This window comes from Periophthalmus magnuspinnatus, chromosome 1, assembly GCF_009829125.3.
Source record: "Periophthalmus magnuspinnatus isolate fPerMag1 chromosome 1, fPerMag1.2.pri, whole genome shotgun sequence".
Taxonomy (NCBI): Eukaryota; Metazoa; Chordata; class Actinopteri; order Gobiiformes; family Gobiidae; genus Periophthalmus; species Periophthalmus magnuspinnatus.
The window spans coordinates 22475687-22502181 of NC_047126.1; the positions used below are offsets into that span (position 1 = coordinate 22475687).

Sequence of the window (26495 nt, forward strand, 5' to 3'; positions counted from 1 at the left end):
GGATGATATGAGATCTCGTGAGATCAAATTGCCACGAGTCTGTGTGCACATTGGAAAAACCATCTTGCAAGATTTTATCCTCTGTCTTTACATTTGACATGGGCATGAAAGGGTTACACCTCGCTCAAGCTTTTGAAAGTTGCCTGTTTTTGAGCAGTTGTAGCTCCACATAGACTTCCAGCTCACATATTCTGACAGAGAGCTCATAAAACTCTGTCCCAGTTTTTACTTCGTAGTGATGAGATCAATATTGATGCAGTCAATCAGCTCTGAAGTTGGTAAAAAAGAAAAAAAGATGTGTGCATATAGATTATATTATTTCGCAATCAAATTCACCCGCGGCCAGTGCAGAACGTGTGACATTTTCCACACATAAACATTGTTTGAAAAGATCCACAAAGAGATATTTTGGCCTTCTTCATCCATAACTTATTTTAAAGTAAGAAAGAGCGAAACTCTCCTCCTCTGTCTGTGTCTTTCTCAGCACCATGTGTGTGTATAGTGCAGCAGCAGTGGGGGAGAGGGTTGAGGAGGAGCTGGATCTTTTCAAACAATATTTACAGTGTAATAAATAATAATAAAAATGAAGTGTAATAGACTTTGCATATTGATAATATTGTAATAATCAGTAGTGATGCATGTAGGGTCTAAAAAGTCGTTTTCATCGTATGCTTTTAAGTTCTATAACTTTATCAGCACATAAAAACACATTCATAACACATGACATAAAAAATGAAACCAATTAAATCATCAAAAGTGTGAATTGATCCAATTATTTCAGTGTATATAGTAAAGGATTTCAGAATCTTGTCTTGCCTTATTCTCATAGACCCCACCTCGTGTCTCACCTCATGAAAATTCTTTGTGTGTTTTATCGTTAGCAAACCAGAAAGTTCATAGTTAGTAGTTTTTGCATTACTGTGATGCTTCTGAAAGCGCTCATAAACTCATCAGAGTGAATAAGGACGCTAGGAATAAAATAGGAAATTGGCTTGCAGCTGTCCAGAATTATTTCCCATCTTAAATAGAGTAGTTTATTTACGTTTTAACACGGTCAAAATCAGGTACTGCACAGAATAACTGAACTTTATTTTACAGCTTTTCTCTGTTCGGTGTGTGCTTGATGGCGTTCCATCAGGCTCAGTACATTCTGAATGAGTTTTCCACACCCAGCATCAGGAGCAACCATAACTCAAGTCTACCTCGAGACAATGGAGCGGTCAACAACATCACACCCAATGGAGTCAAGTATGTGCTCTCTGACATGTTTGCCCTCTTCTGTATGTGAAGCTGTTGAATAGTTTAAATTTGTTTTGTTTTTTATAGTTATTGTTTTTTCTGTATATGTACTGCATTTGAAGTATTCAGTTCATTCACCATCAGCAGCTTATTGCATGGTAGTCTTGTCATAATACTAAAATTTCAAACTCTATTTGACACTAAGATGAGGGCTAAATATATTATGTTTTTATATATATGGGGTTTTTTTTTTGTTTGTTTTAAAAAAAAACAAAAAAACAAGTCAATATTTCAAAAAGACAATACAATTTATTTTCTAATACAAAATAAGTAGTTTCATGTTGCCAGGTGGTCTTGTGCTGTTGTTTTGTTCTGGTATATTCAAGATATTTCTAAAAGGACTCAGGAAAGCTCCAAAATGTCCCATTGTCCTATTTTCTGTCCTATCAAAACCAGACACCCATTAGAACTAGTTTCAGTATTGATTAATAATGTGTGAGTATTTATGTGTAACAACATTGGTGCCTCATATTGAACATACCTGATACTAATATAAATCATTTTTGTAAATTCCTTATCAGTCAAGGAGTTGTCCAGGGTAGAAACATTTTCTACAGTGTAAGTGTTTGTTTTTGTGTATGCAGTAAATCCAAGGGAAGTTGTAAGAGCTATGTGGACTCGTGCCACCCATCAGACAAAGGAAAAGGTCGAGGGTCACCTGCTGTGGCCAACACTCCTCCTCAGAGACCTCAGTCCTCAAAGAAGGGCTCCTCCTCAACACCGTCCCAGGCCCAGAAAAAACCCAAAGTATCCCTGTACTACTCCAAGTACAAGTACAGCCCAGCTCCTGCGGCAGCAGTGAGCATGGAGGAGGAGGGCGAGGAGACAGAGGAGCTGCTCCCTGACACGCCCTCCAGCCCTGAGCCTGATAACCTGGAGCCCGCTTTCCTCTCCGAGCTGGAGAGTAAGGCAGAGTACACGGAGCCAAATGGTGCGGAGCCCCCAGCAGTGGTTATGTTTCCCATGGAAATGCCTGCTGGCTTCCCCGACAACGTGACCGTAAGCCCCGGTCCTCGGCCAGGCCTGCTCATGTGCACGCCCACAGTACAGAGCTTTACACAGCCCTACGACAAGATGGAGGCTGCCAAAAGGGAATGCTCCGAGCAAGAGGTAACAGGAACTGCTCTAAAGACACAACACTACTTAAACACCTGATTTTTACTATTAGAAACGGCTCCAAACTCAGTTTTCCTTCAGTGTTTCCACTTGTGACTCAAGTAGAAAGAAATGCTTTTTGCAAAAAATGTGGGCAAATTTGAGCAAGAACCTTTGCTCAGTTAATGATAAAATAGCTCAAAATGCATCTGTGTCTACAGCTCAGAGATGGAAAAGGCCAGAAAAAGAAAGTGCAGAGTGCAGAATTTGGCACTACACCAGGAAATAAGGGAAAGAGGAGCCGCAAAAAGGCCGAAAACGGCCTAAGGTAAGGGGTCAATTTTATTACATCAACAGCTATCACGACATTTTTTTATGTATAGTCTTAAAATTTCTCTCTGAATCCTCCTCCATCTGCAGTGCCCCTGATCACAGTGTGGTGGCAGCAGAGAGGGAAAAGGAACCCGAATGGAAAAATGGCAATCACAACAGCGCAGCTCGCAGCAGGAACCGAAACAGCTGCAAATCAGACGCACCAAAGACAGGGCCGTGTGCAGAGAGCGCCCTCCGACTCAATGGTCAGCTTCTCCTTGTTATTACACTTTAAATAGACCATCATTAGTTTCTGTCTTATCTTTATTTGTAAAGTTATCAAAAAGTTGATTAGCCGCATCAAGTATGAAGGTTTTGGCAAACTTGCCGTCTGTGAATGGCTTTCCGTACTATTGCTACAGAACCAGCAAAGCTAGCCGAATTCCTGCCGCCTTGTTGGGTCCATACGCAAAGGTGCTGTTGACTGGCTTGCACTCTGTTTAGTAGCTCTTGGGTATCTGCTGGATATTTTGATGCAAATGTGGCATGGCATGTGTCAAAGTGTCGCTTTATATTTAACTGTTTGAGCAATGAAATTTTATCATTGCATATTAGACACACTGCGGCCCCTGCTCTCTCCACAAAGGCTAATTTCTCTGTCCATTTGTGCTGATATGTACGGTACTCCTCATCTTTTTTTTCTTTTTGCGATCTTCGTCAAAAGAGTTTGCTCTGCATAAATCAGGTAGCTGACTTATTGATTAAATGGGGGGAAGTTTACTTCTTTACTTCACAATGATTTGTGTAGGCTACCACATATAATCCAATAAATATAGAGGTGTGAGACACTCCCATACCCCAGACAGATGTGACTGGCTCCAGCGTGACCTTTAACAGGTGCGGTAAAAACTTAATGTTGGATTAAAATGCATGAGAAATTTTTATATATATATCATTTTTAACACTGTGATTTCTATAATGTTTTACTTTTAAGAAATGTCAGCTAAGATTTATCTGAAAGCCAGATGCATCAAAAGAGCCACATCTGGCTCGCGAGCCATAGGTTCCTGACCCCTGCTTTAGAGTCTGAATGTGAGTCATTTTACTGTTGACAGGAAACAGCCAACGCAAGCTGTGCTGGCTTTGTTAGCTCGTTTTTTGCTTGTAGTGTGCGGTCTCTTTTCTGCAGTCTTTGTGCTTAGAGATTTTACACTTTTTCTTCCACATTTAAAAATCATTGAAGACAAAAAAGTCCTGTACTGTGTGGCTGGCTTAAGTTGTCGGAATGAAGAAGATCATGTTATAAACCACTAACAGCAGAGCTCTGACAGTCTTTGCTGTGTTGCAGGGATGTGTCCCGGTCGCGCTCGCCGTAGAGGCCTGTCTGATCGCCGCACAGGGCCTTGTGAGTCGGGCTCAGACTCGGGCAGCTCCTCCGGCAGCGTGCGGGCCAGCAGGGGGAGCTGGGGCAGCTGGAGCAGTGCCAGCAGCATGGAGGGGGAAAAGGAGCAGAGCGGACGAGCACACACCTGCCCTACCTCAGCCAAGAAAAGTACTCTCTTTTGTCTGTTTTACATCATGTGAACACAACACAACACATAATACAGGGTGATTTTAATTGCATCTTTTAAAGAGCAGCGAACTATTTGGTGATTTTTGAATTAAATTATTTAATTATTAAAATATCTACATTTGATGTTACAGTCGCTGTGTTTACATGCACACCAAAATCTGGTCTTTATCTGATTTCTGGAGTTATCGGATTCAATTGAAATTGACTGTAAACTGTTGCTCTGGATGTAATTTCTTTCAGATTGTTCACACCTGTGCAGATTTTGACAATCACTCTTGTGCAAAAAAGGATTAAGTAATTGGGCGAAGAGAAAGTACAATGAATTGTGAAATAAGTCTTTCAGTCTTTAAAAAATACAGCAGTTGCACTAAATTCCACTACTTAACTGACTCACTCACTCACTAGGGGTTTTTGATGCTCAGATTTGTGAATGTAAATGCACAACAAAAATCTGATCTAATTATTAGGTGATTTGATTATCCTAGTTATGTTTTTAATTTTCTGGTGATGTAAATGTACCACTACATTTTGTTTTTTTCCAGGAGAACCCATGCAATACAGCACTTACCCATCCGACAGAGAGTACCAGAACATCAATACAAAGGCCTTCAGGTACATCAACAGTTGTTCTGAAACTTTGAGAAATGATTATCTTAACTCTAAACACTCCTCCTGAGGTTAATCTTGTTTAGTTGAGTAATGGAATCCTCTTTCCCTTCAGCATGAACACATTGTATGTTAAAGACCTGTGCCAAAGTCCAGAGCCCCCTGGGCCCAGCTTTAACCCCAGTTTTGCTGCAGTGGCTGCAGGAGCGGACAGGAATATGGGTATGTCAACTCTTTCACACAATATACTAGCATGGTTATTTAGTGTTAATAAAGCAGCATTTTACGGAAATTAATCAGATTTTATTCAGTCATTTGTAATGGTCAGTGATCAACTTGACTCTTTTTAATGGCAAGATTTCATGTCAATGATTAAACATCTGTATTTTTAAATTCATATTGAAAGCCTTTTTTTTTTTTTTTTTTTATTTATAAAATAAATATTGCCAAAATGAGATAAAAAAAAAATTTTTTGTCATTACCCATTCATAATTACAATAATGGCCAACATAAAATCCAATAACATCTATATAATGCTAAAAGTGATTAATTAATGGAAAAAAAATTTAATGGCTAAATAGTTATTATATACAGTAATTGAAAGGACAACACATTAAATTAAATGCACAAATCTGCCATTTTCAAAGCATAGACACAAAAATAAAAAACTAAATCATGTTCAAAACATTTCATATTGCCAACATAAATCTTTTGTCAAGTAGGAGTAAAAGTACGATGCTAGAAAAGTACAATTTCTAGGAAAAGTTACCAAAGTAAATGTAACTAAATGTAACACTTAATAATAAAGGTCTGTCATTAAGTGTTACCAGAATATTGAATTGTAACTCTGTAGTAGTTTTTTCACTGTCTTTTTTCTTTTTTCTTTGTGTGTGGTCAGAAGTGTGCGGTCAGTATGTGCCTGAGGAGACATGGTCCGCTCCCTCCATCCCTCTGACTAATGAGTTCCGATACAACACCACAGAGGCCCTGCCCTACCTCCCCCAGGCCGCAGTCCCCAGCACGTACAACGGGTATGCCTTTCACTTACTGTCTCTGTCAGCTAAATGTGTTATAGTCCTGGGACTGAATGTTGTATCGCCATTTTTCAACAGGTTTACATGGAATAGTGCCAACAACCACTGCAGCCCATACACGTACTGCGAGGATAACGACTACATAGGTAAGTGTATCCGCAGAGCAGTTGAAAGGGTATAGCCACTTTTTAGGCAGATTTGGTTGTTTAGAGTTTGTTCTTTACAGTTTTTTGGTGTTTGTTCCCAATCTAATAAACAGCCTGATCACTATTTGTAAATACCGCTATCACTCTATAATGACAGAAAATAAATGAATGATCTTAAAATCTCCTTTGGTTTAACGCGAACCTATCATGCAAAATTGACTTTTTATTCTCATTTACATACTCAAAGTTGTATTAACTGGGATTCAATTTTTATACTCCTGTATTCAAGGCGTCACTTCTGATCCACCCGTTTTCACCTCCACCAGTATATGTCCACTGCTCTGTACTTACTTTATATTCCTATTGTATTTCTTAATCAATGATAGAAGTAGGATTCGGCAGTGCCGCTTATTCATTTGTTATAAATGAAAAAAAATCTTCCACTCGCTAGTGTGATGTGCAGCTGTCCATCAGAGGTGCCGACAGCTGTGCAGCTTTTTGTTATGATGTTGTTAAAGCAACATCACCTCCCATTGGGCACCTCAGTTTTCTAATGCACAACTCAGCGGTCCTGCTTCTTTTATTAAGTTGTTTTAGATTAATATTGTGATTTTAACATATGCAGATTTTAACATAACATGATCCACAGGTGTCAGATTTTAACTATATTGCAGACACAAGTACAAAATGTCTTGTCAATGATGTGTGACGACAATCCTGAGCTCTCTAAGAACTGTATGAAGTTTGTTGTAAACTTGCTTAATCTGTTGAAAGTTTGTCAGTGCTGTGAAGCACCCTCTAGAGTTAAGATTGTATATCTTAATAGGAACCTTTTGAGTTAACATGAGATGCTTGAGCAGAACCTGTGTGTTATAGGTAATGGGACGTTCCCTAGTGCATACCCGGGTCAGGAGTGTCACAGTGGCCAGTCTCCGAGCAGCTGGACAGAGGAGCAGCCCCAGGGCTCTCCTCCTGCCTGGGACACTGCAGCAGCCTGTGTGGGCACCAAGGTGAGGACAGTGCTTTAGTAAGTCCTGTCTGATATGAGACGAAATTCAAGCTCATTGTACAGTTTGATCTTTTTTCTTTAACACTCTGGTCTATCAACAAATACATACACACATGCACATACATCAAGACCACCAAATCTATTCAGGAAAGGTCCAACTTCATCCTACTTATGTCATTTCTGCAGTATTGATTCTTGTTTAAACGAGTGTCTAGGGTTGGTATAGGTTTGTATCGTTTGTTATTGTCCGCATTTTGATACAATCATTGCCAGCTAACAGCTTTTCAACTGTTTTTCTCTCAGTGGCCCTCATTTTATCAGTAGACATGTTGGAGACCCAAATTACCTTTAAAAAAAAGTGCATAAGTTTGTAAATATTCATGCTTCCTGAAGCTTTAAAGCAGGTGTCAATCACGTTTTCACCAAGGGCCACATTAGCAAAATGGCTGCCCTCAAAGGGCCAGTTGTACTACGGTACTTTTTTAACTTGTTAAGTAAATGTTTCTGTATTTATTACTTATTCAAATTACAAATATTGCATATGCATTTGCCTAGATGTAAAAAATATGGATGTGTAACTGCATATCTCCTGATAAAATTACATTTTAAGACCATCATGCCTTTTAATTTACCCTGTCGAGGGCCACATAAAATGACGTGGAGGGTCACAATTGGCACCCGGGCCTTGAGTTTGACACATGTGCTTTAAAGAAACTGTAAACAAAACGGTTTCTGAGGTAAAACAACACCAATGTAAAGAGAGCATCGTTGTATTGACCTGTCTATGATGTGTCCACAGCCGTTCTTCTCTGGAACCCGCAGCCTGTCGCCCATGTCTAGTCTGTTTGGCTCCATCTGGACTCCTCAGAGCGAGCCATACCAGAACCACTTTCACCCGGAGCGCTCAGCACCCATTTCGCCCGTGTCCCCTGTCACCCCGCCCCGCTCGCCGTTCACTAGGGAGCCCCAGGGCCCCTGTGTACCCACCCAGTATCCCGGCTTCAACCCCTTTGGCCCTCACATGAATCTGGACATCTGGAACTCCTCGTCCAACCGCAGCTCCAACTCCCAACTGTCTAACGACTCGGGCTACTGCGGCGACGTCTAGGCCACAGCCACATGTATGCGACATGTTAAACAAAGGAAATCAAGTGAATGTTCTTTTATCGTTATTGGGGAAAATGTGAATATTCCTTCTTTTATGTTCCCATTTTCAAATGTTCAATGTTGTGAAAGGTTAAGCATTTGTTGTATATTTTTCTAGATGTTTTGCAGTTTTGATCATAGAAAAATTAAAAAAAAAAGGTTTTGTACTTGAATTGTCTGTTTATTTTCCCTACAAAGCCCAAATCTGGCCAGTGTGTCCAAATCATAGTTTGTTACGCCAGTTAAAAATGGTTTCAGGTTTCGTTTGTCCAGCATCTGAACTTCCTGCTTCGTCCATTTACCATTCAGCAGAGGTGACGTTGCTTTTATCGTGCGTCCTCTACTTTCGATTGACTAAGTGCTGAGTCCTTTATGCCAGTCCACTGCACATGCATTCTCATAAGCTCCACAGATCTGACATTTAACTTGACCTTGAGGCATTGTACGTGCTCGTCTCTATGGATAAGTGAATTATGTTATACTCTGGAACTTGGTATAACCTTTAAATAAAGACAAGCAGATCACATTTTTAGACAATTACTCCTGGTTCAGTCCAGGTTTAGACCTTCCTTGCAGAGAGGGAGGGTCTAAATGATTCCATGGCACAGTTATCCATTTTAATAAATACATAAATAACAATGAAGGGGTTTTAATCATAATTTTTATGAAACCATATTTTTATTCACAACAAATAAACAACATTGTGATGAGACCATTTACAGTTTCATAAAAGTAAATTACTTACACTAACAAATAACTTACATATGTCAAATAAGCTCCATGCCAAAAAATGGAGCAAGGCATGTTTTTCTTATTATTCTGCACCTTCAGTACAGTACAGTTGGTATCTGTGTATAATACCAGAGTTCAGGGCAACAGTCCATTTTCTCTTTTTAAATTAAATACAAACAATATAATTTGATAGTAAATTTTTCTTTCCTACTAAAATTCATTGTATTGTATAGAAATTATTTAAAGAAGACCTATTGTGCTTATGTCTGCTATATAGTTATAATCTATGACACCCGTGGATCATTGTGTTATAATTTGCACATTTAAATCTAAACTAAAATGACTTAATAAAAGAAACAAGTCTGCTGACTTCCACTTTAGAAAACTGCAGTGCCCAATGGGAGCTGACCGATGGATAACAGTACATCACGCCAGCAAATAGCTTTTTCATTTGTACCAAAATGACAAGAGAAATCCTATACGTATTACTGATTAAGACAATAAAATTTGAGGACAAAGTAAGTACAGAGCAGTGGAGGTATGCAAGCGGTGGTGATAATGGGGGCTGATCAGTAAAATGGCATCTTGAAAATAAGGAATTGAAGATTGCTAAAACATGCACGAATCCCTCCAAATATAACTTTGAGAAGGTATGTGATAAGGGGAAGTACTGTAATATGGTTAAAAGCTCTGAGAAGTTGATTTAGCATAATAGGTCAGCTTTAAATAAGTGGGTGAAATTATAAAGACACAAATCACAGTTCGTCTTTGGCGGTTTCATTGACTGGTGAGTCTGCCTCCTGAAAGTAAACAAAATAAATAAATCTTCACAAAATCTTATCAAGAAACATTTAGTGTAAGCATATTGATTTAAAGAACAAGTATTATCCTTTTGCTTTGGCCTGTAAGTATGTTGTTTTGCAATTTCATGATTTAGAATTTAAAATAATCCCTTTTTTTTTTTTTTTTTTTTTTTTAAATCTGATCAGAATATACCATCTGGTTCAGCTTGCCCTCTACTGGCAACAGAGGGAATTACCACAGAAAAAAACAATTAATAAAAGTAATGAGGAACATGTTAGTTGAAGCATGCAGCAGTAATGAACACGGTTTGACAGCATCCTTGCAAATGTTTAAAACAAGTTTGATATATGGACTTAAAAACTGCATAGGCCTTTTATCTATAACATCACAATCCTGGGAAAACTCAAATGAAGTGTTTGGAGAGGCTCAGAGGCAAAGGACTTCCTACAGAGAATTACTGAAACCATCATGGCTGAAGCTACATACAACTCCAGGTATGTTTTAATGAAAGAACAATATTGTAACATGGTTCAAAACATTCATTTTCTCATAATATGTATTCTATAAATCATACAAACCTTGGTCTCCTCTGCTGCTTTCTCATCACTAACTTCTTCATCGTCATCCTCGTCTTCATCTGATTCCTCTGGCTCCTCAGGCATGACTCCTCCATTGTCAAGGAACTCAGACATCTTCTCCAAAGTCTTATCTCCGTGGTATTGTACCTCCTGAAGAACATTAAATCAGATTAAATCACTCATGAACTTGTAATGTTCATAATAAAGATCTAATAACCATTTCATTAACAGGCCACTGGACTAAATTCTGGGAGTTTAAGCATCCACAACATGTATGCTCAGAGGATGCACTTTCATGATCTAAGCTCTGACTATTGGCCGAATGCCTCCTCCCGCTCTCGACACCCATTTCAAGCTTGCATTTGTTTTGTCCAATGCGGCGTAGGGGCCAAAAATGACGCGTAATATCCTGTCTCATGAATGTGGAATGTAGCTTGAATGTAGGTATATTTATTGTGAGTTAGTCAGTTTTATTGTGAGTTTGTCAGTTAATCAAGATTTATTTGAATCATTCTTTTTATTTTGTGTCTAATTTTAGATTCCTAATACTTTTAGTCAACCAGAAAATATTATTTTAATTTGAACCCATTCAGTAAATGCCTCATTCATCAATAATAGTTAAATGTGTTACTTACTTTTGTGTTGCTAGTCTAGTGTGTGGTTATTAGAGTTGTCGAAAGTATCAAAAATCAGATACTAATCAATGGTAAAACTAATACTGAAACTAGATACTCATTTGAGCAGGTATCGATACTAAAAAAGTAACATTCACAGGAACTTTTGCTAAATAGCTTAAGAATGATTTTGAGCTGTATCAGAACATGTATAAGACACATAGACTAGTACACACCCATGGACCACTATGGAACATGCCTGGACAATGAGTACACAGATATAAGACAACATGGTAATAAGAAAGAACTATGATTGATCTATTGTCTAAGTAACATGTTTTTTTTTTTATTACCACAGTGATATCAGAATCTGTACTGAGTATCGAGTCTATTCCTTAGTATTGAAAACAAGTTTGAAGTGGTTATTATAGTGACTGTAGCCCACCTCTTTGCCTTCTGCTGGGTAGTACACAAGAGTGGGGAAGCCTCCGATGTCCACACCCTCTGCCTCATTGGCTGTGGCGTCCATCTTGGCTATGATGATGTTCGTGTGATTGGCGTATTTCTCTCCCAGCTGATCCCAGATGGGGGCCAGCTCTTTGCAGAAATGACACCATGGGGCATCTAGGGAGAAACACAGTTATATATTATTTATGAATGGTCAGGGTTGGCTGCAATTTGAAACCAATTTAGAAAATGTTGTTGTTATTTTAGTAAATCTTTCCATGTTGTCTCAAATATGAATACCCTGAAGGTGCTTCAAATGTGCACTTTAAAATTTATTGATGTTAATTTATAAAAAAAAAAACAAAACTGTAACTCTAAAAGGAATATGTGACAAAAAACACAGTTTGATTTCATTCAATTATTCAGTTTTGGTTCTGTTGTCTAGTCTAAAAATTAAGTTTAACTATAAGTAAGAAGAATTTCATACTTCAAGAAAAAGTGAGACAACAGAATTTCTATCTTATAGCTTTTTACACTTATACAAACTTTCTTAGTGTTTACAATATATATATATAAATTAATTTTTTAACAAAAAATAATGAAACATAACAATTACCCATTTTTTGGAATGACTTTTTACTTCTACTGGAGTGATACTCAAATACTTGAATACAATTTTGGCTACGCACACACCTAACCCTAAAGGTTATAAACTGCTGTAGATCATAATAAATGGTAAAGTGAATATGACTTACAGAACTCAACAAACACATTTTTGGTGGGGTCCAGGGCTACGGACTTGAAGTTCTTTCCCACTAACACTTTGACATGGCCTTTGTCCCAGTCCTCAGGGATCTCCTCTGACATGTAGAACGGCTGTGCATACCACAGAGACAGAGTGCATGTTTTACTCGATGTCATCATGAAAAGACTGGGTCTAACATAACGTTAAAACATTCTGTCCATGGGCTTCAGTGAGGAAAGATTTGTGCCAATTCAGTCCTGATTATCATTTCAAAATATCAAATCAAAAGACCTCAGAGAGCCACTTATAAACAGAAAGTTGAAACCCAAGAATAAGCCTACAGTGTTTAACATACATGTTCTGAGGATCCACCGCCCGCTTGTCTCCATGGAAACATTGTTGCTTTGCCTGCAATGTTCCACAATATAAATGTATTTATGTCCATGGAGACAAGCAAGTGGCACCACCAGCCCGAGTTACAGGTCAGATCTGTGGAGATGGGTGAGTGGAGACAGTAAGGCATGGCAGATAAAGCAATTGAGGCCACCTATGGAGACCACCAGGTGGCGCATTCCCCACTAGAAAAGTTACATAGTGTGCTTTTAAAATGTGAACTGCGACAGTATGTTTTCCGTAACTCATTCCTCCCTCACATTGTACAGTAGTAGAGACTGTGTTACCTGTGCGGTCCCGTCCAGCACGCCCTGGCACAGCTGTCTCACTGCGTCTGCGCTGAAGGGACTGGGGGACAGGTTGTACTTTTTCCTGCTGATCATGTCAAACATCCGGACAGTGGGGATGTCACGGATCGTCACACCAAAGTACTCCAGAATTTTAGCTTGTGATTCGTCATTCACGTCCAACACAACATAGAGAATCTGAAAGAGAGAAGGCATCAGACGGGTCAGGGAGGCTAAGGACGAGGACTTCATAGCTATAGGACAGAGTACCTTTTTACACATCTCGCAAGGACTCCAGCAGTATATATCAGCTTTTGATATTTGAAAGATATTATGCTTAAAGGGCCCATAGTACTCTGTTTTCTGATCTGTTATAATATTTCCTCATCAAAAACATACCCAGAGTTAAGTTTTGTTTTCACACACAAACCCTGTATATTTAGATGTTTCTCTTAAACAGAAAACACTCTACTGTTCAATCTTGTGATGTCATGTGGTAATACAGGAAATGCTCTTACACTTTCACTAGAATCATAATTTCAGCCCTGGAATTATGTCAACTAAACTAAAAGTAAAAGGTAGGATTAAATACATGTATGTCTATATCTTAAGTCAGATCTGGGGAGATTCCAAGCAATAAATACATACTGTTGAATATTATAGGTAAAGCAATGACATTTCTATGGAGACAAGCAGGTGCAGGTTTCTCGTTAGAAAAGTTACACCATGCACCTATTAGTATTTGAAGTACTAGTATTCATAGCAGTAGGAATACAAGTAGTCACAGTTGCAATAGAGTAGAAGTTGTAGTAATTGTAATATTAGAGTTACCTTGCCCTTGAAGTCCTTGGCCACACTGCGGGTCTCTTCCACCAGAGCCACGTGAGCGTCTATGGTAGAGTTTATAAACATCAAGGTGTGGAGTTTGATGCTAGAACCAAAGATGGCCTGGGATTTCTAAACACAAATAAAGCAAAGATTTTTTTTTTAAAATAATGTGTACAGGGCCCTTCACAACACTAATACTGTGCAGGTTTGGTAAATGGAGGTTACCTATATGAGTTTTGATTTGCATTTCATTCTGTGAAGTTATTTGTTCATATTTTAACATATTGAGATCAAAATTTTAAATAATCACCGGCTTCCTCATATTTATCAGGACCAGTAGTGTTGTAGTTCACTGTGTGGCTTAAATGGTCGTGTGTATTCACCTCTGGAGTGAAGTGGATGATGAGCTCCAAGCTGTTCTCTTGAATGAAGCTGGTCAGGTTCTGTTTGTCCAGTTTGCCCTCCTCGGTCAAAGGAAAGTCCACTCTGCCCTCGTCAAACTGGAAGACACAAATGTTCCACTCAAATACTACATACTAACAAATTAGTACAGCTGTAAATCACTGATGACAACTATTACACTCTACTGCTAAACAGAGTAATAATACTCATAATACTACTAATCACAATAAACTTCTACAGTTTAAACTAAATATCTATATGATAACAACCATCTGTCTGTCACAACCAAATCTAAAAAAAAAAGATAGTTATAAACAAAATAAGCATATCATTTGATTGCTTTAGTTTACTTAAAGACACATCCTCTATCCTGTTATGTCATATTTTAGACTGTGGAAACAAACTGGACAGAGATGACTCCTGCTAAAGCTATTTTTTTCTGGAAATAAAGTCTTGTAAATACAATATATCTGAAAAAAAAAAAAAAAAACACATTCTTTTGCATTTCTGATTACCCAAATTATAAATATTTTATTTGAGGAATGTACTTTTTCCCACTGCAATAAAATCTGTTATTGTAATTACAGTATATAAATCAGGAAATAAAAAAGTTACAAAAAATGACGGTCCGTGTAAATGATGCAGTGTCAAAACTGGGAGCGTGTGCCATGGGAGTATCACAAGGCGCTGTCCTGGGGCCACTTTTGTTCAGTGTATATATTAATTATCTCCTAACCATGAGCGATGATACCCGTGTACAGAAGTCTGCTGATGACACTGTCATCTACACATCAGAACGACCCCTGAACAAGTGGCATCCAATTTATCAGTGGCAATGGACACAATTGTCCATGAAATGCTAAGCTTTATAAACATTATTCAATTTGCAAATTTGCAAATTTGCAAATTTGCAAATTTGCAGCGGTTGTTCAAGAATATTAACAATATGGCACCTCCACCACTCAAAACACTCGCCACATAAACGTCTGAACAGATGATAAGAACAACAATGGCCAGTGTAGCAAAGAAAAACAGCTCTAGGCCAATCAGCTTCCTCTTTCAAAACTATAACAGAATGGAACAAAGAACCAACACAGTTAAAATTATGCAAAGTTTAGTGCCGAGTTAAGAAAATATTTTTTAACAACACAGACAGTCCCAACATTAAGTGCCAACAAATATAGAAAAAAATCAACATTTAAGGGCACAGAGGAAGTAGGGTGGGAAGGGGACAGAGCTATTTATTAATGTCATTATCATTTTTATCACTGTTTGTATATCAGTTACATTGTTTTATGCTCTTTGTGTGTTCTGTGTTTTGTGTGTCTCAGGGACTGCAGCAGGTGGAAATTAGCTCCAAGAGCTATAATCTGGCACAAAGTATCTCTTCAGTGTTTCTTTGTTTAATGCTCTCGTATATGATCACTGTAAAATAAACTAAATAAACTAAAATATGACATAAACAATATCAGGGCCAAAGGAAGATCATTCCCAGATAAGCCAGATGAGGCCCTCCTCCACGAAAACATAAGAATCAGGTTTGTGGAGATGCAAATCCGCTCACAGTAAACATGTATGTTTTTATACATTTTTCAGTGCAATAACAGCATCCAATATAAACATGATTTTATTTTCCTGTTTAATTTGTTTCTTCTCTGTTTGTTCTCAAATGCTACATAAAAAATTGCAGTATTTTAAGTATATTATGTTCATTGTGATAATTTATTAGTCAATCATCCATAACCTCCCCTAATTACATTAATACTGCTATGATGACTTCTGCTGCTAACACTACTGTAGTTCTCTCTCGAATACTGTGTGTACTGTGTATGTAGCTGTGTAGTGTAGAGTTGTCAGTATGTGTGCGTTTACCTTCTTAAAGAGCACCACAGAGTCTGCAGTGACTTCATACTTGTTGAACACCTCAGGGCTGGACGTCTTGGCAAACTCCACATCTGTGCTGAAGTAAAGCTCATCCAGGACTTTGGCAGGTTCACTCTCCATGTCCTGACAGAAACACACACATCCAATTTTAGTTTTGTTTTTAATATTTGCCAATATTTTATTATGCCAATTCAGAATTATATGAAATTGTGTTATTGTTATTGTTTCGTATGGCTTAGACTGCAGATTTTTTTTCTTTTTTACTGAAGCAAATAGTCCTGACTTTTTAGTATAAATATCTGCTCAAATTAGTATCTAGTTCCAATATTAGTTTTATTATGGATTATTGACTGATTTTAGATGCTTTTGACTGCCCTAATTTGAAATACTCTGATAAGGTGTACAGTACATACAGTTTTGTATTAACATAAATTAAAGATGTAACCTGAGCCCCACCTTAAAGAATCCCACTACAGAGATGTTATGGGCTTGGATGAACTGTGCTGCAGAGGAGGGGGAGTCCAGGGTGGGGGTTCCAGGAGATGCCTGACGCTTCATCCATGTGACCATTGCCTCAGCAGACCGCCCTCCTACAACAGACACACAGCACTTATGTAGTCATACAACCAAAATACACATTAAATAGTCATAACTTCATTATTTATTATTTATAGTATAATGTATTAAATTCCCACTTCATCTCCAAACAAACACTAGAATACTCTTATTTGACGGATTACAATTGACTAAAAAGTAAGCAAGCGAAGAAATGACAAAAAACTATATTATTAATCAATATAATTTTGAATATACTGTACACTGAACCAAAAAAAAGCCCAACTAATTAATTTTGTTTATGCTTTGTCTTATACTTTATACTTATACTATACGGTTCTGATACAACTTAAGATCATTATAAAGTTTTTCAATAAAGGATCATCTGTGTCCTTTGAATGTGACTTTTTAGCATCAATACTTAGTTTAGTAAAAGCCAAAAGTAAAATCTGTCAACTATCATTTACTTAGTTTAGTATTGATTTGTATCTGATTTTCAACACTTTTGACAGCCCATTCTCAGAGTAATTGTTCATTATGAATTAAGTCTTTGTCCATGCTTTATTAAGCCTAAATAAGGTGTAGTTATAAAGTGCTACTGATTTAATTCCACAGGGTTAATTCCACATATACTGTTGAACATTTCAGTATGTACCTGTGTAGTCTTTAGGCTTTGTGCGGTCTCCATTGACGAACAGCTTGATGGTGGGGTACCCTCCGACTTCAAACTCCTCTGTCAGCTCCTTCTCCTCAATGGCGTTTACTTTGGCCAAACGCATGTCCTTCTCCTCCTGTTTCAGTCTCCCAGCCACCTCTTCATACACAGGGGCCAGGCGTTGGCAGTGTCCACACCATGGAGCATCTGAAAATGAAAATAATTCATACTAAATTAAATGGATATTGGGGGTGTGATCAACTAAAGAAATCCTTGGTTAACCAAAGACATTTCAAAGCAAAATCTGACCCAAACTGACTACAATATTACACATTACACTATTTTATGATATATGTTATAATGTTGTTTCCTCATCAAAACATACATTTTGTTTTGTTTCATTCACATGTTTAACACACAAACCCTGGATATTTAGGCTGAGTTCAGAAAACACTCTGTTCCACCTTGTGATGTCATGTGGTAATACAGGAAGTGCTCCACTGTGTTTTTAAACTACGCACACCTTCACTAGAATCATTTGGATAATTTCAGCCCTGAAATTGCCAATCTCTACTGAACAAAAAGTAAAAGGTCGCTGTTAATTTGAAAACTACCACTTCATGACATCACAAGGTGGACCAGAGCATTTTGGGCTTTGGAGATCTAGACAGACTAATAATAAAGTGTTACTCAAACATATGTGGATAAAACAAAACATAACTCCAGGTATGTTGTTTATGAGGTAAAAACATTCTAACATGGCTTAAAGTTCACAAGAGTCAATTTTGCGTGATATAGGATGTTTGGTCTGCCTTTTAAATACAAAAAATACCAAATCTCACTAACTTTCCGCTGCTGTTCCATATAAATCATTCTAATCTAAATGAAATGGTTATCTGACACCGATTTTAATCGACTAAGACTCCATCAACCAACCAAACGACTAAAGCCCTACTGCCCTAATATATCAGGCTAAGAGAGAAAAAGTTTGGATACAGTTGGTGGAGGAGGTGGATAAAATGTAAATGTGCCCCTTGTATCTCGGTGACAGTTGCTGCGGTGACCTGTGGGGATAAGGTCAGCTGTGGGAGAGGAAAGTGGGAGAAACACCTGGACCAAGTTTTATCTCACACCATGAGTTTAATGCTCCTTAAAACCAGCGCATTCAGTATTTTTACAAGTACAGTTGTGTTTTAAATTGCATATTTGTTGTAACTGAATATGAGATCAGTAATTATTTGCTTGCTTGGATTACATATGGAAACAAACAAACTTGCAAACTCACGTATATTCAGAAATATAACTGATTTTTTTTTTTTTGGAAGAATAAAGGAGAAAAAAATTGTAATTAGTACAACTGGTGGTTTTCTGAATGTGATGATGTCATACTCCCAGCGGTCATAAAAAATATTAAAAATTTTAATTCACAAATATTGAACCTGATCATTTTTATTAGTGATTACACCCAAGAAATTTTAACAACATTGAATGGGCCTGTTAAATTAGTGTTCATTGTGTCAAATTCAAGTTTTCATTGTTGAAATGAGAAGTTAATTTCAACACATGTTCTCAAACATACAGTATAGAAAAAAAACTGAACCATGTGGAATTTTATACTTACAGAATTCAACCAGCAGATACTTGTTTTCACTCAGCGCTCTCTCAAAGTTGTTAATATGCAGCACCATGACATCACTCTCCTCTTCTATCTCTGTGGTTTTATTTTTCTTGGGTTTTTCCTCCTCTACTTCATCGTCTCCTAGCTCTTTGCTCGTCTCCTCAGTTGTCTCCTTGGGTGCCTCCTTGGGTGTCTCCTCTTCGGCCCGGGTGCAGGAGGCCCAGAGGAGCAGACCCAGCAGAGCGGTGGTCAGCAGCGTGGATGTCCTCATGTCTCACCTAATTACACCTGCAAATACACGTGGACCAAAGTCACTAAACAGCTTTAAGTATCACACATCCAGAGTGTGTGTCGAAATCTCACTGGCCCTCCCCTTTCAGCCAATCACAAGCCGGGTCTGGAGCGGATAAATGAAGATATCAACCAATCACACGCTGCCTTCTTGAGTCATCACACGTAGGTCTTATATTCTCTTCACACTAATTTGCATATTTTTCCCAATTAATCCAGTTACAAATCAGTGTACATGCTGTTTATAAAGAGACATTAAGATGACTTGCCAGCTCACATTTGAATTGAGGGTTTATGGTGCGTTATCATGAGTTGGTTTATCTACAGCGGTGAGAGTGGTGGTATGGCTGTTGGTCTATCTATGTCACATCTTTATTGACTTACAGCAAACACTTTTTCTGTATAAACCACACCTTCCTGCAAATACAAATATGCAGTTATAAGATATGCCATTCGTACACATAAAGGTTCATAATACCTGAGTTGACAGAATAACCAATTGGTAATATAATACTGATACTGGAGATAAAGGGAGATTTTATTTGGCTGGTTCTGCATCATGTAGGGATCTAAGCTGCTGTTGTTAATTAAAGGGCCTGCACCCAATTTAAATGTATTTTTTATCAAGATAAATTAATGATGCAATGTTTGAATGAGCTGGCTCTTTTGAACTGTTCCTTTACATGAATGTTTGGAAACGAACCTCATTTTTTAAAAGAACCAAATCTTTTCTTTTTTTTATTCTGCATTTTTATTGTGATCAATGCTGAACCAACACAAGAATCAACACAAAAGCAGAGTAGGCGACACGAGTGAGAGCTTTGTGCACAAAAACATATCTAACATCATAATGACAGTTATTACCAGTATTATTATTTAGCTCAACGTTTTATTTAGATAATTTCAAAGGGTAAACACACTCTCACTCTCAGTTTGAACCATTTCTAAGCCTATCTGTTATTAGTTTGTCGTTCAAATGAGTTCTCACATTGGCCTCTGTTGTATGTATAAATAGAGCAATTCTTTACAAGAGCTTTTTGAAATCGAGGGATTCAAAACATTCAGATCCCATAAAAGAGCTGAAAGTCCCATCACCAAGATAAAAGATCATACGATACGTACGATAAAAGCTGCTAAACAAGAAAAAACTGTAAAATATAATCTTTTCATTTTACTTTTTTTTTTTTAAGTAATAACTAATACAGGGCTACTAACAGGAGCACCTTTTGTCATCCAGTCAGGTGTACAGTTACTAAGAATCTTGGAAACCAACTGCCTGTCACTATCCCAGACACTTGGGATAGTGACATGGTGCATTTTCAAGGGTGACAAAAATCAAATAGTTGGCAGAGATTGAGAACTGTAAGGTTGTTTATGTGTCATGGTGCAATAAAAAATATGTTCCTGACTCCGGACCGGTATGTCCTGCCCAATAGAGACCATAACCTTAAACAAAGTCAGGTTAATAGAAGCTCATCATGTATAGCAGTAGCCCCAGACATGAGCCCTGAGTGCACCTAAATTTTCTGTAGTATTTCATTAATTTATGTGTCTTTAAATTTAGGATTTACTGATACAGACCAAATGTTTACAATGAGTGAAAAGTTAACTGAAAAGCTTCCATTGTCATCATTATTACGGAGCCAGTTCTAGGCAACATGGTGCCTTAGGTAAAAATTGTGTTTCCCCCCTGTTCATCTCCCTGATGTGCATCTATTTCCCCTACATTTGTTTTAACATTTAGTATTAATCATCCTTTTTTTACTTTAGAACTGTACCTATACCTAACACTGTAAGTGTCAAAGTGTCCTGGAAAACTAAAACCCAAAATCATGTGTTGAATTTTAAAGAGACAGTAGTAGATTTAATAACCTTTTTTTTTTATTTTATCTTTATTTATTTTTTTTTAGATTATAAGGATTTATATGGGACAGCAGTAGAAAGGAAGTTAGTGAGATTTGATATTTTTTGGTATTTATAAGTAAAAAGGCAGATTAAACTCATGATTCACAAGTTTAATCTGTCTTTATATAAATACACTGTTTCCTAGTACTTTTTTATGCATAAATAGTTGTTTTTGCATGAACTCCTGTGCAGGTGTAGTCTTCTGAGTGCAGCGTAGGTGAGATACATAGAGATATACTGTATATTGTAGTGAATTATTTAAAAAAAAATACAGAGAGATCAAACAACCAATCAAAAAACAGCCGTTAATAGCAGTAAATGGGGGGCAGCTTCTAGTTTAGCAGTCATTTGTGTGTTTACGTAGCTGATAAGATGATATGCTAATGATAAACAAGCAGTGTCACGGTGTTTACACTACCAGATCATAAAAGACATTGTCAGACCTTAACTACTTGTTTCTGACTGCACATAAAAATATAATTGTACAACCATCTTTACCAGTTGAGCTTAGTTTTTAGGTTATCCATATAAATAAATAAATAATAAAAAAGATAATTTAAAACAAACAAAAAGACCATATATATCTGTTTTATTTGTCTGTCTATTTTAAGCTGTTAACCTCTAGCAGTTACAGCAGAGTTCAGTGCTGCATGTGTGTGTCGTCATCAGTTAGAGGTTGGGGGGGCTCAGGATGGGAGTCCCAGAATGCCAGCAGGTCGCTGAAGTCCATCTGTGCCCCGTCTAAGTGGTGTGTGTGAAGAGGCAGTTCTTGGTCTTGTTGGGGCTTGTCACTGTCTGGGCTGAGACCTGGTCCGGGCTCGGTCCAGAAGCTCAGGGGCAGGAGTCTCTTGGTCATGGGGCGACCCTGGCTCAGACCCTTTTGGTCGAACAGTTCAGCCAGGGGCCCCAAACTGCTACTACCCTTAGTAACACTCTGTTCATCTTCACAGGGCTTGAACCTACCACTCTCTCTTTCCTCCAGACTCCCTCCTTTGGCTATTTTAAGCAAATCGTCATAGTAACGCAGACGGCCGCTGGCTGTTAAGGAGACAGAGTCATTATAGATGTCACAGGCATCTTGGTCACCGCAGCTGTGACCAAAATATCGCTGGATGTCACGACTGATGAGCTCGGCAAATTGCAGCAGCTGACTGGTCATATCCAGAGTGGTGGGGGCAGGATCTAAGAACATCTCCTCCTCTTCCTCTTCTTCCTGGAGCTCTTCTTCCTCGTCACGCTCACTCTCATCTGGATGCAGATGTGTCTGCTCCTCATCTGGGTCAGTGTGAGGAGAGGGCTGGAACATCAGGGGGAAGTATCCTGATGGTCGGACTAAGAAACTGCGGATCACACCTGTCGCCATGACGATCTCTAAAAAAAGAAGAGAGACAGAAGTCGTACTAGTACGAATATGTGGCCAAAGAAAAAAGGTGATTAGGGGTATATAAAACAATTTCACCCCCAGAAAGATCTCATCTGAGACTTGAAATATCTTCAAAATATGATCCATTACAGCTTTCAATATTATTCCAACTTGCAATATTATACAATGTTTTTTAGGAGAGAATAGCGCAGTAATTTTAAATTACGTTTTCCCACCCTGGTTCCCTGTTCAAATTCTCAATGCACCGTCAAGCTCAGAGGTGGGTATTATACTCAGTTTACTAATAAATGTAATATTTAAACAAACTGATCTTCTCAGGAATCACTACTTTTTACTTCAACTTGAGGTCTATTACAGTAATAATAGATTCACTTGCGTGCTGGATGTAACAATCTAAAGTAACATAAGGAGCCCTGCCTTTAACAGATAGCTGGGAAGGTTCATCGCAAGACCAATAATTATCAATCGAGTAAAAGGTGAAAAGTTACAAAAATACTAGTCTACAGCATGTTACTTTCCTAATCCAAATGCACTACATACACAGACTAACTATAAGATATAAACATCCTAACAATAGACAATAAGAGTTCAAGCATTATAATGAAGGGTACATTACCTGGCCTGTCTGGTCCAGTAGGGGCTGGTTTTTCTGATGGACTGTGTGTGTGGATTTATACTGGGCCCCATCCCGCTGAGTGTATGTCAGCTGACCAGGCTTCCAGGACAAATATGGAAATATTTGTGAGTCTCATTGTCCAAACATATTGTGTTGACTTTATCACTGGGCAACGCGGGAGGGGTGGTCCCGCTAATGGAGATGTACTAAGACACGCTGGAGGGTCTGTGCACATGCACACACACCCAGCACAGGCCCTTCCGCTCAGGTTATCGGGCCTGTTTAAAGAGAAAAGAGCGTGAAATCTAATCATATGCTGTTTTGACTTCTAAAGGGGGGCACTCTGAGAAGCGGAGAGCTTATGTACTCAGAACAAAAGAAAGAACAGCCTCAAATCAACTAATGGACAATTAGGAGAGTTAGTTATTATAGAAATAATGGGACAGACAATAGCAAAGTCTTTGTTAAATATATAACTTACTGTAAAGAAAAACAGTTTTCAAGGCCACTTAACAGAGAAGCAAAACCAGATCCAGATTAAATGTCTCTGGATGTTATTTTAAAGACTACTGAGCCCAAGACCTAAAATTCCTACCTCATTGTCCTTTCATCTACTTGTCCTCTCCTGATTGGACTATTTGTAGTTCTGTGGCACGGGGGCTTTACTCCAAACAATAAAATCTCACCTTTTTAAATGTATTTTTGTGTGCACTTTTAGCACTTATTTGACACACATCTCTTGCCATTTTATTTTTTTTACTTCTGTCACAGTTTTACATTGAACAGAACAGGTTAATCTGAGCATGAGATTTATGGAAGGCATTTACTCAATAGGTAACTCACAACATAATCAGCTGTAGTTTCTTTAGGCAGGACAAATACAGTCTATTGTTATTATATAGTTATTTCATGCTTATCCTCTGGTCAAACCTTTATCTTTAACATATTAGCGGTACCTGTTGTCCCATGGCGCTGACATATGTAGGTGTGTGTGTGTGTTATCTGTGTTAGCTGCTGCTGTCCTCAGTTTCCAGGCTTCTGTGTTGATTCAGGTCTAAAGATCAATAGAAGCAATATGTTAGCTCTCAAGGGGCTAACAATGAATTACACACGCTTTTAGGCACAGGAGCACATGGACACACGCACCAATGTACACAGACAGGTTTACGAGTTTACATCACAAAGTACACATGGTAATGCCTAAGAAAACCTGCACTTTTCTAAACTAGTCTTCCCATGATGCATCTCTGCACTCTGATTTGCCAGGGGTTACTACAGTAAACCAGATTACAGGTGTGCAAAAAATGTATATCACAATATTCATGGAGTTACTTTAAACTTAGTGCATTAATATTGCCTTGAAGAGGTAACTTAAGACATCTCTGCTTTTACTCACTCAAAACATTACTAAGGCTAACTAATATGAGGTGTTTGGGGGAGGGGCTGTTTATAAAAGAGAAAAAAACGCCACAAGGGAGTGAAAAACATCACAAATTTCTGCAGAATCAGCACTAAAATCTGTTAATCTGAGGTGAGGAAAAAGTGATTTTGTTTGTAAACGACAGATTACCAATGAGCTCCTTCGTTTCACACGTGTCTCTGAAATAAACAAATCTGATTGTTTGGTTCTGGTTCGAGACGTGATGGAGGGAGTGGGACCAGACCGGAAAGATATCTCCCTGTATGATACCTTATGTGTTTACTTCTATGGGGTGTTAACTGCTAACAAATAACACATTTAGATTACCATGATACCTTTTATTTTGAAAATGCTATATCCGGCAAAAAACAAACAAACAAAAAACAAAACACATATCACCATGTTTTATAAGTTTCACTTTCATTTTTGATGCTCTGAGTCTCCCCTCCTGAGAGAAGCTCAGACAAAGACAGCTGGGCTATTTTACCACAATTTAAAGTATTTTTAATGAGCTTTTTATAGGTCACATTGTCCTGGGTCTTATTATTTAATACATTATATCTGTATTATTATTATTATTATTATTATTATTATTATTATTATGTATAATTAATAGTTAATCAATTAATTAAAATCCAAGACTAAGACTGGACCAGCACAAAATGGCTGTGGTTCAGCTCTTGCAAAGACAGTCAACCCTAACAAATATAAAACAGTGAGGAGTCAGCATGCACAAAGAACTGAACATGTAATCATGTGAGAAAAAGAAGTGAGGCAAGGATAGATAGAGATGGAGGAGGGACTAGACATATAATAGCCCGACTACAGAAGGCAACACAAACCTTTGTCTGATTCTAAAAAGTGTGGTCCACAAGAGTGACTTTATGGATGCACGACATGGAAGATCACCAAGAAAGAAGAAAATAAACTAAATGGGTTTCAGAGAAGAGAAGCATACTGAAAATCCACTGGCACCAACATATCTAATAATACCATTAAAACACTCACTGGACTGAAGAAAATCTATGATGAGGTTAGGAAAAGGAGAGGTACATGGCAAAGACACGTGTTATGCAGAGAGTGTAGAACAGCATTAGGGAGGGCATCTGAGGGAAAATGAGTGAGAGGAAGACCCCAAACAACACGAAGAAGAAGAGCGATAAAAGAAAAGGAAGAATATTAATACTCACAAGGAGTAAGTGGAATTTCAAGGCACTTGTGGAGACCTGGCCCTCACACAGCGCCACCATGCTGTTATTATTACACTTTGTCCTTTCATTTGACATTTAAGGAACAGGTGTGGGAGTCCGGTGTGCTACTGTAACATATCGCCCTGAGCATGTTTGATGGACTAATAATTAGGCTAATTACACAAAAGCAGACTGCCCAATGAAGGATCCAAGAGCAGCAAATGTGTATGTGAGGTGCAAACGCCACACAGCCAGGCCTTTGCATTGGCAGACTACGCCCTCTTGTGGACAAAATACATTATAGCCAACGCTGTGCTTCTGAAACGTTTTTCACCACAGCAGAAATCTTTTTTTAAATGTTAGTCGAGTACTATAAACCAGGACAGGCCTGAATTAGAACTATTCCAGGTCTAAACTAACTAGTACAAGGCACCACTATAAAACCAGGACTTGGCCTACTTATATGATTTTAATATGAGGCCAAACTATGCCTCATGTGAAAGCTCAGAATCTCTAAGTTAAGAGAGGCTGCAGGTGCTGTAACATTAAAGCAGACAATTAGAGACTTTTTAGGTAAGGCAAGTATATTTGTATGGCACAGTTCATACACAAAGTAATTTAAAGTACTTTATAGAAGTACGCTGAAGGTGAGACGCCCATAACACCCCACAATGATGTTACCTCCAGTAAACAAGAGCATGGCAAGTTCACTCTAAAACTCTATTTGGGGCTGGACTTCATTAACTTAGAGTAGGATAAATCCTTGTGCCTCGAGCCAGTACCATCAAATTGAAAATGGCTTATGGATGGGAGCCAGAAAAGTCTAGGTTGCAATAATAGTGTCCAGGTGAAACCTTCTCTAGATTAAATCTGCAGTAACCCCACAAAGCCAGAAAGAGGCGCTGTTGAAACTTTCTTCATAGCAGC

At 38.2% G+C, this 26495-nt stretch overlaps 3 protein-coding genes across 6 annotated transcripts in view; 1 reads left to right on the forward strand and 2 right to left on the reverse strand.

Annotated features, from left to right (window-relative positions):
* Positions 1 to 8386, forward strand: part of tmem131l (transmembrane 131 like) — a 31891-nt gene extending 23505 nt beyond the window's left edge. For 2 of the 4 annotated variants that reach the window (XM_055221443.1, XM_055221449.1), the window contains exons 24-34: positions 1099 to 1248; positions 1884 to 2409; positions 2616 to 2722; positions 2815 to 2972; positions 4055 to 4258; positions 4822 to 4891; positions 5001 to 5107; positions 5787 to 5916; positions 5998 to 6065; positions 6942 to 7075; positions 7874 to 8365. In XM_055221443.1, the coding sequence (XP_055077418.1) occupies positions 1099 to 1248; positions 1884 to 2409; positions 2616 to 2722; positions 2815 to 2972; positions 4055 to 4258; positions 4822 to 4891; positions 5001 to 5107; positions 5787 to 5916; positions 5998 to 6065; positions 6942 to 7075; positions 7874 to 8182 (1963 nt within the window). In that variant the 3' untranslated portion in view covers positions 8183 to 8365. Of the gene's footprint in view, positions 1 to 1098; positions 1249 to 1883; positions 2410 to 2615; positions 2723 to 2814; positions 2973 to 4054; positions 4259 to 4821; positions 4892 to 5000; positions 5108 to 5783; positions 5917 to 5997; positions 6066 to 6941; positions 7076 to 7873 lie in introns of all 4 variants that reach the window. The other 2 variants (XM_033988126.2, XM_033988203.2) reach the window with 2 other exon arrangements.
* Positions 8387 to 8865: 479 nt separating this feature from the next.
* Positions 8866 to 19078, reverse strand: pdia2 (protein disulfide isomerase family A, member 2). The gene is made up of 11 exons (XM_033965099.2): positions 18766 to 19078; positions 17145 to 17351; positions 16391 to 16524; positions 15923 to 16057; positions 14032 to 14148; positions 13652 to 13777; positions 12821 to 13018; positions 12151 to 12271; positions 11394 to 11572; positions 10335 to 10484; positions 8866 to 9752 (listed from the first exon to the last, which is right to left on the reverse strand). Exons 1-11 carry the CDS (start codon positions 19031 to 19033, stop codon positions 9708 to 9710), a joined length of 1680 nt encoding a protein of 559 aa, XP_033820990.1. The 5' UTR covers positions 19034 to 19078; the 3' UTR covers positions 8866 to 9707.
* Positions 19079 to 21591: 2513 nt separating this feature from the next.
* On the reverse strand, positions 21592 to 22970 carry LOC117369770 (protein PERCC1). The gene is made up of 2 exons (XM_033965109.2): positions 22959 to 22970; positions 21592 to 22329 (listed from the first exon to the last, which is right to left on the reverse strand). Exon 2 carries the CDS (start codon positions 22319 to 22321, stop codon positions 21599 to 21601), a length of 723 nt encoding a protein of 240 aa, XP_033821000.2. The 5' UTR covers positions 22322 to 22329; positions 22959 to 22970; the 3' UTR covers positions 21592 to 21598.
* Between the last annotated feature and the right edge of the window lie 3525 nt (positions 22971 to 26495).